Consider the following 15,269-nt stretch of genomic DNA (forward strand, 5'->3'; position numbering starts at 1 on the left):
ATGGTTTTTAGGTGCAGAACATAAAATATATCACACAGGAGCCACTATTGTGCAGTAATAAGTAAGTTAGTCTGAGATGGTGTTTTCCCAGGTTTGTAAAGGAATTGGCTTCTCAGCTGTACTGTGCAGGGTTCTATAAAGTCAAATTTCCTCCATTTTCCTCTTTGTTACAGAAACGGTCATTGTCCTGAATTTATTCGCTGAGCAGTTGAGAGTACACTGTGGTCCTGAGGGTTGCAGACAACGAAGGCCTGGAGCAGGACAGCAGCGTACAGGCCACAGTGTGTGACTGCACTGGGAAAGAAGTGTTATAAAGAAGTGTTAGGAATATTAGGAGGCAATCTTTTGCTGCTCAGTAAGTCTAATATTTGATTTTAGTTATATGTAAAGATGCTTATGCTTTCTCTGCTGCATAGGAAGTGGTTGGACTTGTGGTGACTTAAAGGGTAACTTTGGGTTTTTTTTCAACCTTTTTTTAAATACTTTTTGTATGTCTTTGTGATTGATGGGAACAACAATCTTTCACACTGGTCCAGTATTAAGCAAGATCGCTGCAGTCGGCAGTCAGCGAAACAAGCTGCAATGTAAGTTAATAGGGCACCTTCAATTCACATCCAGAAAAAAGCTGTTTTACCACTGACAGGCTCCGATTATTATGGAACATTATGGAAAGGATCATTATGGAAAGGATCCCTACAGAGATCAACCTTACTGTTACAGAGTACAATTATTTAACATTAAAACATTCCTGAAATTGCTATCACTAAACCCACCAGACTCCATGCAAATAAACTAAAATGTTAGCATTGTAAAATACAATTAATGTAAAGTCGACAGACACAAAATAAAACTATGAAAAGCCATCTTGATTTGTCTTCTCTCTTTTCCAACCATAACCACTCTGGTTTGGTTGAAATTAACACATACTTTACCAATTTGGAAATATGTTGTCTGTATACACACTAAAAGTACTGTTTATTTAAATGGAGTCTGGTGGGTTTAGGAACAGCAAACTCAGAGCATTTTACTCTTTTAAAAATGGTCTATCTCTGTAGGGATCCTTTCCATAATGTTATCAGACACTTAGAATAATAATCTGAGCCTGTCAGTGGTAAAACAGCACTTTTAGTGGAAGAAATCAACGATGCACATTTGTCCCGTAGGGTTACATTGCAGCCCGGTTTGCGGCTGCCGATCACAGGGTATTAGCTCAATACTGGACCAATTTCAAAGACAGTTAATCCTTTCAGTCAGTTACAGACAAACAAATAGGAAAATAGTGAAAAACAAATGTGTTCGCCTTTAATCATGGGTGTGTCGTATTAAGCTTTGTGCTCAGTGTTTGTTCAGTACTGGTGTTGCTGCTGTAAGACGGAGAAGAGGAGAGAAGAAGGATGATAAAGGGAAAATCCAGTTAGCCAGCCAACGCCACATCACCCTCTGATGCTGTGGGCAATGATATATCAATAAATGCTTTTTAATATGTTCAAATGTGTCTGTGATAATGTAATTCTTCTAAATAAAACATCACATTGATTATAAGTTCCACTTGTTTTCATTTTAAACAAATTGTATAGCTGAATACAATACACATTTTCTATAGAATCAGTCTGAAACTTAAAAAAAAAAAAAAAAAACTATTCCAATGCTGGTTCCATGGTATCAGAATTTGGGATAATTGTTGTTGAAACATTAATTGGTCATGTGACAAGGGCTGGGAAGATTGGCAGAACAGGCAGCCAAGTGACAGCAGTCTGATCCAATGGAAATCACAATTGTCGGTTTGACAGCACTCTAGCCGAATGGATTGGGGGAAGTATAATATAAAAATAAAAACTAAATCCAGTTGACGGACACTTGGTCAGGTTGGTGTTTGTTACTGATGCAAAAAATCTCTAATTATCTAAACGCGCTTAAGGGTTAGGGTTAGGGTAAGTCTACCATGGCAAAACATTTACATGCTGTTACACGGCACTGTTGTTACCATGTTTCCGTGAAAATCATGATGTTGCAGTCCATAATCCATTTATGAGTGGTTATCTCTATGGAAATTAATCTGTTTTATCGGATTTTGAAATTAAAAAAACATTGAATTTCTAGAAAATGTATGCATTGACATTATGTATCAAATTTTTTTGCCTTTGAATTTTAATCTATTTTTCAAAGTTTATAAAGTCAGAGTCAAAAAATCAACGTAAAAACAATTCAATATACCAAATTCACATGCAAAATATAATGTATGAAATTCAGCTAATATATTTTTACCTTGCTCAAATTCAGCGGCAAAATGTAATATATAAAATTTAGTGTTAACATCCGGGAACCCGGGGAAAAGCAATCAATTTTAGATTCTGGATCGGGAGTGTGCCATAGAAGCTTGCAGCCAACAACTGGAAACCTTTCACACTTTACTAAATTCACTTCTGAGACTTTTTAATTTTGAATTGTGGAGAAATTTGAAAAGTAAAATTCAGAGGCAAAAAAATTCAGATACATAATTTCAATGCATAAATATTCAGTGCTAGAAATACAATGGTTTTTTAATTTCAAATTCTGATGAAACAGATTACTTCCATAGATCCCCAGCCGAAGTTCATCCATTTTGTTTGCTATAAACCTCACTTTGGAGAGTAAAATGCTGCGTAGTGATAGCCGATAAGGAGAGCCTAACGTTAGCCCTCCTCTCTTCCCCCCAATGTGTTCACGGTCTTAACCCCGTCAGCGAGATCTTCCGGTCCGGGGAGCGGGGTTTATAGCCCTCATCAGTGTTGTAGTCCTCGGTCTCCTCACAAAATCGACTAGGGTGAGAGAGGAAGATTTTATTCTATGAATAAAATACATATAGGCTGCTTTGCCTGGCCATAAGCAAACAGCATGTTTTTACTATTTACCTCGTCAAAACTTAAAGTGCTTGTGTTTGAGTGTCCCGAGCTGCTCTCTTTCTGGCTCTCTCATCACTCAGTCTTTCCCACACTGGCTGTTAAATACTTAGTTAGATAAATATATAAATAAATAAATAAAAGACAGAGTGGAGGGAAGGTCAGCCTGTATGAGGCAGTAATAAAGTACATTGACATTAATAATACTTTGTTTACATGTCTCAACGTGCATTTGTTAGGCACCATTATTTAAAATGTGACTGTGAACTAAAAAAAGCAGCACATTGTAGTTTATGTATTAATTACTGTTGTGAAACAATCCGATCAGGATTGTTTTGTGATTTGTATCCTATCATCTACTGGCTTGACCCCTGTGAGTAGATTCTGAAAGCAGTGGTGAGATCTCGGAGAACAAAACGACACAAAGCAGGGTTCAGTTCACAATGTTCTAAAGGTTTAATGAGACAATCACTCCAATCACTCCATTTATTAAAGTGCTCTTATTATGCTTTTTGGCTTTTTCCCTTTACTTTATTGTGTTATATATCTATTTTTGTGCACGTTATAGGTTCACAAAGTGAAAAAGCCCAAAGTCCACCCCAAAGGAACTTACCATCTCCAACAGAAAACACTGTTCACAAACTGCTCCAAACAGCTCTATTGTAGTCCAGCCTTTACTTCCGTGATGCACGTGCGTCACTTTGTAAAACATGTTATAATGCTGGAAAGCATCCAGGAGGAGAATCTGTCAGTCATTCTAGCGGCACCGGAGCGCACGAGCGCATCCTGGTTCCCAACTCTGGTTCAGCTGCTAAAGTCCCCTGGCAACTACCGTGGCATGACGACGCTCTGTCACAACTGAAAGGCGCAACTTTTTACCCCCCGGTGATAAGCCAGCGGCAGTGGGGCTGGCTGCTGAGTGGGAACGCTTGCAGGGACTAGGCTTGCCCCCTGCCATGGTGAGCACTATTCAGGGCGCAAGAGCCCCCTCTACTACGGCGTGTTACGCAGGGCGTTGGTCTGCTTTCCAGCGCTGGTGCACGGAGAATGGTGCAGAGCCCACCTAGTGTTCTCTGCCCCTAGTGTTAACTACCTCCAAACATTGGTGGGTAATGATTTGGGTTCTTCTACAGTTAAAGCCTACGTAGCAGCCATTTCATCCTGCCACGAGGGCTACAGAGAGAGAGGTTTATCTCTGGCACAAGCCCCTCTCAGGATGCTGTCACTAAAAACAGCGCTCCTCCTTCGCCTTGACGTCGGCTAAGATGGTGTGTGATTTATGCGCTCTCCTCTCCATTAGAGGGGACGGGAGCGCGGCCACTTTTACAGCCAAATCCATCATCACACCGAAAGTTTTAACAACCTTCATTCAGGCGAGGGAGTTTTCCCTCCGCCTCATAAAAATGACACGGAGGAGGCATCTCCCCGCATGCGGTCGCACGTTATTCCAGTACGTTTTACGCACGACAGACATCAGACGAACACAGCGGCTGTTCGTTAACTACAGAGAACGCACGCACAGGTTTTTTTGCAGCTTTTAAAAAAATAAAGAGGCCCGTGTGGGGCACAGGGCGCAAAAGAAAATCTTCACAACTGCGCATGCGCGAAGGGATAAACCCAATAGCGATAGCTCTTAGAGGGCTACACCTATACACATAGAATCTGGAGTTACAATACGTAACTATCGATACGTGGCCAATGCTGGACATTTCTCCCCAATTCCGGGTCATATTACTGCTGGGACATGTCCGGTTGTGTAGTATTTGTTTACAAAGCTTATTATTTATGATTTTTCACGGAAAAAAGTGCTGCTATATACGCTGCAGTAGCTCCAGCTGCTACTAGTGAAACAAAACTGGATTGCAGCGGAGATCAGTGTTGTCAACTCTTTTCCAATTGAAGTAGCTAGCACTAGCTCCAAAAGTCACTAAAAATAGTTAGATGACGTCATACGCTCATTTGCATATTTGTGACGCCATTATGCAATAATTTGCATAAAGCTAAGTGGTTGTGTCAGCAAGGTAGATAAAAAGAAATAGAAATCTTTAGCCAAATAATCACAAACTCACTACTGGAATTTATATTAAATTATAATTATTACTTAGGTAGCCTATATTTGAAGTCACAAAAAGGAATTCTAAAAAGGGAGGGAGAAAGATCGATAAAGAATTCCCAAAAAAGATTGGCTTGCCCAGGGCCAGGCCAGCTCAGCGGTGTCTTTCTCCTTATTACATTACATGTCATTTAGCTGATGCTTTTATCCAAAGCGACTTACAATTGCTATACATGCTATATACCACAGGTTGCATGCCTCTGGAGCAACTATGGGTTGCTCAGGGACACATTGGTTGATATATGGCAATGGAGATTGAATCCACTCATACCCACTGGGCCTTCACCACCCAATATCTCCCGTCCCGCTGTCTCTCATCTCCGCCGCAGGCAGCCCGGCCGTCGCGCCCTGTCCCCCCTCCCCTTCTAACTCCCCGTGCAGTGCTGCTGCACATGAGGAGAGAGCAGGAGGGGGGGCAGCCTGCTCCTCAGTCACAGAACAGAAGAGAGAGGTGACTGTTTTGGCGGCCACAAGAGAGAAAGACCTTGCGTGCTCGCCGGGACAATACTGGTGTCCTTTCTACAGAAAGTCGCTGTCTTTTCTACAGGAAGTCGCCAGATTTGTTGCTAGTCGCTTTTGTGAAAAAAACTCGCTAAGGGGGTCTGAAAAGTCGCTAAATCTCCGCTTAGTTGGCAACACTGGTGGAGATTCCAGGGAACACGCTGGCCAATCAGAGCAGACTGGGCTTTCTTGGGAGGGGGGTTTAAAGAGACAGGAGCTCCAGCAGAGCACCTCATACAGAGGGTGAATACAGGTCCAGCAGCCAGGGGGAAACAGATAAAGTCTTTTATTAAGCTTTAAAGCATGTAAACATGTTCTAGTGCAAACACAAAAATACAATTATGAACCTGAAAATGCTATACAATAGTTCCCCTTTAAAGGTGCAATATGTAATATATTTACTGTATTAAATCCAAAAATGACCACAATGTGTCATCAGATATTAAGGAAACACGCTTAGCTGGAATACTATGTTTTCTGACAACAATGCTTGGCTTCTCGTCTCTGCTGCTGCTGCTGCTACTGAGTGCTTAGGGCCGTCTACAAATTACAACACCGAAAAGAGATACAACAAAAATATTTATTAATTTAATGATTAAATAAGGTAATGTCTCCAAACTTACCTCAATTATAACTTGTCTCCTGCTAGTTATACTACAGCACTTACTTTAAAAAAAAAAAAGTTAAATTAATAAATATTTTTGTTGTATCTCTTTTCGGTGTTTTAATTTGTAGACGTCCCTAAGCACTCATCTTACTGCCTGCAGCAGCAGCAACAACAACAGCAGAGAGCAGAAGCCAGCAGGCAAGTGTTATTTACATACACTTCTGGTGTACTTACAAACTTTACAATCCATCGTTTTATGAGTGCATAACCTATTTGTACTAGTGTAGAAGTTTGGTATCATTTCGGGCATTATTAGTGGGGTAACTTACGAGATACAAACGTGTGTCCATTAGCCCCTGCGCTAAGCTATTCAGCTGATAACGCTACTCTAAGCTAACTCTCCCAATGTTAGACCCAGCTGAAAAAAACTTCTAGGGGGGTGTTTGGCTCGAGGTCATGGTGCAAAGGACCCTAGCGTGAAATTACTCCGAACCATCACTTTAACTGTTTACACTCCTTTAACACAGACAGACAGACAGACAGACAGACAGACCTAACAGTGGGCTATCAGGCTGCACCGACCAAGTGTTGGCTTCTATTTCTGGTCTTTTAAAAAATACAAAAATGGAAAAGAACATTTACTTTTAAGATCTTTTTTACAATATTACTGCAAATAGGCTTTTTAAAGAAATTGCCAAGAGGGGACTGGCATCCTTAAGCAATGTCTGCATATTAAAAAGGGCACCTCCAAACTGTCTGATTCCACATTTACTCTAACTCTTCTTCTCTGTGTGTGAGATGTTTGTTTGAAAAACACAATAACTAAAGGGCCACTGTGGTATCTAAAAACACATGAAGTAAATTGAAATTTGTGTCGGAACAATAAAAATGATGAGTTGTGTTCATCAAAAATCATGACAGCCAAATGACATTACTTATAATTGATAAATAACAGTCTAAGTGGCATAACAATGGTGCAGCTGGTCCAAGCCAAGTTCATCTTTACTCCTTATTTACTGTGCAGATCCTGAGAGAATGTCTTACCGTAAATGTGCATGATATTTAAGAGTGCAACTGATCAACAGGTGCCCATTCTGGAAGTTCCCAAGTCGGGTGAGGGGCTGAGGAGGAGGAAGAGAGAATGGATTATCCCTGCCCTCTCTGTCGTTGAGAATGACAGAGGACCCTACCCCCTAAAAGTATCTAAGGTAAGAGGAAATAAAGCCCCTCGTACTCTTCGGTTTCATCACTGAGCTCGGATTTTAAATTACAGTTTTTTTTTTTATCGCTAAACAACTGGAGCCACAAAACTACAGTCTGGACAGCAGCAGTTCATGTGAACCAAACTCTAGTTCATTTTTCATTGCTTGAACACAGTTTTCAAAACTCTACACACTTAATCCCATGACTTTAACCACAACCTGCCCAACACTGTAGATTTACAGCGCTTTGTTTAAATGCTAACACACTGCTGTCAAAACTGTTAACCAAACTCTCAAAACAGAATGGACTTCAGTCTGGTGCATTTCAAACACTGCTGATTGCAATAGTCTCTTGTTTTAGACTTACATTGTGTATATACAGCTCATGAAGCCTTATTTGGAATTAAAGAAACATTAAATAAGAATGAAACAGTTATACACTGTACGTTCACTGTTTCGAGAGAAACAGTTACAGTTTTTTACGATTGCTATGACAATTTTTTCAATACTTTTAACAACTTTCCTAAACTCTTAACACATGTTGGGACAGAGGAAAGTAAGAATTAAACTGATCTTAAACAAAGGAACACATGTGGCCAACATGTGCTCAGAGACAAAGAGCCTGAGACAAAAGACAGGCCTACTTGCAAGAGCTCCAGCCTGGAGAGTTCACACCCCTATGCAAAAGTCAGAGTAAAGAGGGAAAGAGCCTCACAACTGGCCGGAAGTCGAAGAACTACAGGCTTGTAGTCTTCACACCTTCAGGAGCTTTGATTCTTTCCATTGGTTCAGCAGGACCATAAACACAGCATGGGGCCTTAAACTACAAAACCCTCTGACACACAGAAACTAAGGTCTTTCCCCGCAGCTGATGCTGTGAAAGGAGGCACGCAAGCGCTTGTGCTAAAACTTCCATTTTCTGGAGAAAGTGGATTTAATTTCGATGTCCTACATCTGTCCTCTGTCAAATACAGTTTGATTTTCAGCTCTGAACGAAACCGTTCGGGAGTTATTTAAGCAGTAGTCTGACGTGCGTTTTGTTTCATTTGTCCCTCCTGGCGTGGACGAATGAAACAGGCATGGGGGACGAAAGAAACATACAGTTTAAGCTATGTACGCTTCCCACAACTTCACTATTTAGCAACATATCATGAATGGTAGTTCAGATAGGTGTTATTTCAGATAGATTGCTGCAGGGCTATACGGTGAATGTCTGTTAACAACTCATTGCCGTCATCGTGAAGCGCATATCTCGCGGTTATGGAAATACCATGCACTATGCCATTTATATAGCTAGAATAATACATGTTTCCAATTATATAATGTTTCTATTGTACAAAATGTTATTTCACTCTGTTCTGATGTGGGTAAGGCCACCGGACATCCAAATACCTGATAGCCCCAAATATATTTTCATCTTTCTAAAACCATTTTTCCATGTATCACCTGCATAAAATATAGTATAAACATAGATATTTGTGCAATTACTTAGAATACATGGGGTTTACTGCCTGGTCTGGACGAATGAAACAGCTGTTTCATTCGTCCCGACAGTAACAATTGACATTCAAACCTATTTTGCCCCTAAACTAAAAAACTCTGACATTCCACACTGTAGGACATTTTAAAACACTAATTCATCTGTCGTATGACCATGACCATGGTACATGAAACAATAAATACAACCTATTATTAAAAAAAAAATTACTGCATTAAAAATTTTACTTACAGCACTCATATTGGGTTTGCGGGTCTAACTTTGTAGCAGCATTACATCATGACGGCAACTTTCCTGGGTCTGGTAGATTTAGTATTGCTGTACATGCTGACAAAATTTGACATTTGCAACATGTATTGTTTTCGGGATAACTGCAATGTTTCATTCGTCCCCCGTTTCAATTGTCCTGGTTGTACCCTACATACAGTAAGGCTTAGTGCTCTGGGCAGAGATAGAACATAGTAGGCTATGGTTATTAATGTGTAAAGGCTAATGTTTACCATGAATGTGATCGATTGATACTACTGATATATTGATGCTACTGGTGCGCGTTTGATTTATTAATCTATGATTGTGACTGCTGAGTCAAATCTATTTCTGTGAATGTACTCTGATCACGGTGCATTTGTTGATATGTTGTGTTGAAAATGTAGCTTGTTCAGGCTATAAATGCTACTTTTACTTTTCCCACTGCTGAGGAGTTTTAGTTACTGTTTGGCGGTCCGTCTGTTCACAGCTGCGAGGCGACGAGAACACCACCCTGTGTAGACCTGTGGAGCCGTGTTATCTCAGCGAAGAATCAGCTGTTTAGCACACCGCAGTGGTTATAATGAACGTCCCCTCAGTGAGACGACATTCTCAGAGTCTGCTCTAATTTCACGTTGGTCCAGACCTGAGACGTGTGTGAAGAGTTGTGTTGCTATTACCTTGTTTTCTTGGTCTTACTAAGTTTCTTTTTAATGACAAGTGTGGTCATCCTGTCATCAGGAGAAATCTAAATGTTTTTAATTGCGATAATGAAAAAGGATAGTTGTTCTCACCGTGGCTGATATGCCAATAAACAATTGACTTGGGATCTTGATAACAGCATGTAGAAGATTGTAACCAGGCGACTCCCGGTTACAGAACCTCAAAAATGTAAAAACAGTATAACTCAAATACTTTTGCATTCCTTTATTACTGTAGTAAAACATGTTTAACAATATTGTAACTATTGTTGTAGTGAGTGAGAGTGGTATAACTCAGGCATGTGGTGTTTTGTCCAGATCCGTTCTAATGAAGATAAGGTTAAGAAGATCTTCTACAGCATCACTGGTCCAGGAGCTGATCAGCCTCCTGTTGGCCTTTTCACCATGGACAGAAACACTGGTAATCTGTATGTCACACAACCACTGGACAGAGAGAGAAAAGACAGCTACATGGTAAGCATCCTCTCTGATGTTAGTGCTACACAGATTCATTGTTCATTTTTCAGGATGACGCCGGGAGTCATCCTACACATTTTGTACTCTCTTTGCCTTCAGAATTCATTAGTTTTAAATACTAGTTTCCAGCGCGTCTTTAAAGCTATACTTTACCCAAAATGTATACTCTTGGTACCAAACATTCACCCTGTTGGTACGTTGCTCATTCAGAAAACATGGTTAACAGTGATTCAGTGAAAAGAAAAATTCAAAAATGTAATATTCACGCCTAAAAAGCAAATATCCAAAGAAGCTTCTCACGTCCCACCTGCAGGAAAATCCATTTCTTTGCTGCAATTCCATGCTCTGTATGTTACACAAACTTGCATTTTTGTGTCACATGTTTGTGCTCATCATACATGAGGGTCGACAGGCTCATGCATGTGAATTCATATAATTCTCTAACTAAATGTTCTAGCATAACTCGGTCATATTTATACTTTCCTCAGTTTATTAAACGTTCAGATGCCAGGATTATTGTAAAATTACATAAAAGTGTCTGGCTCTCAGAAACATGTAAGACTGTAAGTTCAAAGGCTCTCACTCTAAGTTCAACAGATAACATGGTGACACACATTCACGTTTTGGTCAATAACAGGATTACTTGAATCAGTATGTATCTTTCTGTATGATCCATGCCCAGTCATCTCCATGGAGTATTCTTGCATGTACAGTATAATAATATAAATGTGTTTGTCATTTTCAGTTTCAAGCACATGCTGTTGCAGAAGTTTCAGGAAATGCTGAGGCCCCTATGGCAATTATAGTGAAAGTAATTGACCAGAACGACAACAGACCTACTTTTGCTCAATCCACCTTTCTGGGAGCTGTTGCTGAGGCCTCACCAACAGGTACTGTTAGTGGATCTCATTTAATCCTGAAAAAGATGTATGTCAGAGTTCAACAGTATGTTTCCATTTTACAGACAAAACAGCAGCATAGGACTTTTACTGTTTGACCTTTTACTTTGATATAGTAAAATCCAAGACCTGCTCCAGCACATTGGGGAAATACTACTCAGTGGATTTTTTTAAATGTTACCTAGTCTGGCACTGCCAGACCTTCCTCCACAGCGAGCGGGTGAGGGTCTGGCTAGTCCACACAGCATTCTGCGATGGGAGAAAAACATGCTCTGTATATGTTTTTTGGCATTTCTTTAAAACAATCATAATTGTCTTGGGCTAAGCGCCAGACGGAGCCACAGTGCCTCTGCAAAATAGCCTCGGGAAGGAACTTGTTTTGGTGGAACATTCAAAAGTTGTCTTAGTCGTGCAACAGAAAACTCCGATTGGACAGATAGTCTAGCTAGCTGTCTGGATTTACTCTGCAAAGATCTGAGGAGCAGTTAACCATAGTCCTCAGAGATCCACCAGAGTTTAGAACGCCAACACAAAGAAAGAGGAAGGTAACAGACATCCGGTGGAATTTCCGGCGGCATTGAAGCAATCCTCAAAGTGGAACATCGTGAATATAGACTACCTGTTATCCCACAAAATAATGTAGTTGTCTAGCGATAGCAGTTGAAACAGTTTTCTTTGCAGTATTCTCACTTTGATGATCCTATTTTCTTGACGTGCTATAACTGTGCATTGGAACAAAACAGAGAATTTCTTTTTGTCAAAGTCAAATTCTCAAATAAACAAAGTTTCAAAGTTTAAACAAATTTTCCAGTTGAAAGTATAGGGGTCTAGGCCAATGGTGTGTCCAAAAAAATATCAATTATAAAAACATTAGTGTGCTTCCACTGAAATGAGCACACGTATTAAGCTAAATCTGATGGCAGAAACAACTTTGGACTCTTTGTCATCTTGGTCATTACTCTTATCTGGTAGTTGTCTAAATCTACCTTTGTTTTCTGTTTGCGCAATGCATTAAAGTAGTTAGCCTTAACTCATAATCATAGATTGTACACTACTTTTAACATCCAAGGGTAATTTTTGTCCACTCTATGGGGGATGACAAAACTACAAAATGATTGAACTGACACCCTAACCCTACACATACCATGATCACCAGATGCATTGTTAGGTTGGAAAGAAAACCAACATACTGTTAGCTCTGTATGGCCCAGCTTTATTTTGTAAACCCCCTCTCTTATGGAGTGCTCTGAATACTTTGATAAGTCTGTATTTAGTTTTCACTTCTGACTTCCATCTCTCCAGGTTTTGAGGTGATTAAGGTTGTGGCCACAGATATTGACCAGCCAGATACTGACAATTCAGCTATACGCTACCGTCTTATGAGCCAGGAACCAAAGTTGCCCAGTGACTTCCTGTTTGTCATCAACCCAGTCACGGGAATCATCAGAGTCAATGCCGGTGGGCTAGACAGAGAGGTGAGACTTCTAAAACAAATTCCACTTGTCTTTGCATGCTTTCACCCTATTGAAATAAAAAAGATAAAACTTATGTTTTCATTAGTGTACTGTGTCCATTTCTGTGCGGTGTGCTGAGAGACACTGGTAGAGTGGAGGAAAGTCTCAGAGATAAGAGCAGACGTAGTAAAATTGCTCGTGAAGCCATGTCTTTAAAATTATATGAATGAAATGTTGTTTTTTTGGGCAACTGGCGGATTGTATAAGGCCTGATGTCCGTTAGACTCTGTGATGTTTCTGCAGGTAACAGTGATTAGAAAAAAATATGTATTTATTATTCAGTCATATTATTTAATAACAGCAACCAAATTAAACTGCATGATATTCATTTACAGGTTCCATAAACTGTATGAAGTGAATATGAAATCTGTAAAGGTTTTTAAAAACTTTCCTCTTTGCTCTCCCTGAGCTGTTCCACCGCTGATGGTCTCAAGTCCAAGATGCTTGAGATGGTTTTGTGTCAGGGTTATCCGTTCAGCACTGCTTGCGGGTTTCCTCCATTTTGCATTAACAAAGAGCACATTACTGTAATTGCCTACTGGTTAGAGCAACAGAAACTGCAATGGATCTCAGTGACTGTACACCTAACGAATTCCCCCTGATGGAGTAGAAGGCAGGGTCTGTTACTTTTATACACTGTACATTTAGAGTTTGAACCGCTGGATACGTATTGAATATCATTGTTTTATTTATTACATACTTGAATAGCAGTTAGAATATTTAATAGGGGAAGGTAACTAGTACCACAATAAGTACTTCCATAACCACTTTCACAGCACACTTGCTTCAGTTCATAGCTGAAGGCAATTTCTAAAGAAAAAGGACTTGAGAAGGTGTCATCATGTAACATCACATCAGCCGAGGCTAGGGGGAATGCCATTAGTTTTGCAGCTGAATTCAGTTTCTTAAAGGATTCTGCTCCAACTGAGTCTGTAAAATGACCACAACATGTTTAAGCCTTCCAGTTGATTAGTTAAACTGTTTCTTTACTAACAGAAATACCCCAATTACACTCTGGTGGTACAAGCAGCAGACATGAAGGGAGAAGGATTGACTAGAGAAGCAAAAGTAATCCTTACTGTCACAGATAGCAATGACAATGCTCCAGCCTTTACCCAGCCGTTGGTAAGTACAACATACTTTTGACTGGAAATTCAATATTGGCTAAACACTCTCTAGAAGAGAAGTTCTCCAATCATAGCTTAGCAACTATAATGAGGCACAGCAGATCTGTCAAGCTTCAGAGATCTCACCATGCTGAAGCAGTGTCCATGGGGCTGAAGTAAGAACTATAGTCAGCGTTGTTGTCATTTTTTTAAGTGGACGTATTATGCTTTTCCATATTTTTTGTCATATCTACAATGTTATAATGTCGGATTTTCAAATAATTAGGTAAACATATTTTAGAGAAATTGCTGTGAGCTAAAACGTTCAGATTTCCAACAGTTCTGCTCCGGTTTCAACAGTTTTTTTTTTATTCTTGGCTAGGTGTCACGTAACACTTATTTGGACTTCTATGATTGGTCATCTGCTCCAGCCAGGCAGGACGAAGTGTTTTTGTTTTTTTAGCTTTTGCAGTGTTTAACATCATCTAAACACAGTGCTTCTTTGTTCCATTACAATCCATGTTAGACTACTACTAACGATTAAGTAGCTGCATACCAATCCCAGATAGCTGTAATCTTGGTGGCCAATGCTGTTCATTTCTCTCCATTTTCGGGTCACATTACTGCTGGGACATGTTACTTCATGGTACAAAGTCCTGCTATATACTCTGTTGCAGTAGTTCCAGCTGCTACTAGTGAAACAAAACTGGAGCGGAGAGGAGATTCCAGGAAACACTCTGGCCAATCAGAGCAGACTGGGCTTTGTCGGGAGGGGGGCTTAAAGAGACAGGAGCTCCAGCAGAGCACCTCATACAGAGGGTGAATACAGGTCCAGCAGCTATGGGCAGCATGAGAAAAATAAAATGTTTTTTTTAACATTACAGTATGTAAACATGTTCTACTATAAACACAAAATACAAGTATGAACCTGCAAATGCTATATAATATTTCCCCTTTAAGAAGTTTAATGTTGACCATTTCATGAACTGCTAGTTCATCTTCTTTTAACAACACTAGTCACATGTGATAAACAATTCACACTAAAAAGATTGGATGTTGGAAGGAAAGTTTAAGCACTTTTTTGCTTAAAGTGAATGAGTGACCTATATTAAACAGAGAATCCCCCAGCTGTACAGGGAAGTAATGAACTAAACAGCATGATGATGCAGATCATTAAATCAGGGTAAAAAAAAAAGTAATGTTGAACCAGCAACAACAGCAACATTTTTACCAGTCCTTGTTTGTTTCACTTTTAACACATCCCTTGCATTCTCCCCAGTATGAGGCAGAAGTTGATGAAAACAAAGTCGCCGCTCAGATCTTAACAATGTCAGTAACAGACGGTGACGATCCACATTCTCTAGCCTGGAACGCCAAGTTCAGGATTGTCGATGGTGATCCTGAAGGACTTTTTACCATCGAAACAGGAAGTAACAAACATGAAGGAATCATTTCTACTGCCAAGGTAGGATATTAACAAATATTTTTTTTTAAAGTGCTATTCTGCTCATTTTCAGGTTCTTTGT

General features: G+C 39.9%; 1 protein-coding gene across 1 annotated transcript in view; it reads left to right on the forward strand.

The window, feature by feature from the left end:
• Positions 1-15,269, forward strand: part of LOC114552662 (B-cadherin) — a 47,683-nt gene that overhangs the window by 27,353 nt on the left and 5,061 nt on the right. Inside the window, exons 12-17 of the mRNA XM_028573642.1 lie at positions 7,186-7,308; positions 10,066-10,221; positions 10,970-11,114; positions 12,426-12,598; positions 13,634-13,762; positions 15,023-15,208. Of these exons, the coding sequence (XP_028429443.1) occupies positions 7,186-7,308; positions 10,066-10,221; positions 10,970-11,114; positions 12,426-12,598; positions 13,634-13,762; positions 15,023-15,208 (912 nt within the window). The remainder of the gene's footprint in view (positions 1-7,185; positions 7,309-10,065; positions 10,222-10,969; positions 11,115-12,425; positions 12,599-13,633; positions 13,763-15,022; positions 15,209-15,269) is intronic.

Source organism: Perca flavescens, chromosome 3 (genome assembly GCF_004354835.1).
Source record: "Perca flavescens isolate YP-PL-M2 chromosome 3, PFLA_1.0, whole genome shotgun sequence".
Classification (NCBI taxonomy): domain Eukaryota; kingdom Metazoa; phylum Chordata; class Actinopteri; order Perciformes; family Percidae; genus Perca; species Perca flavescens.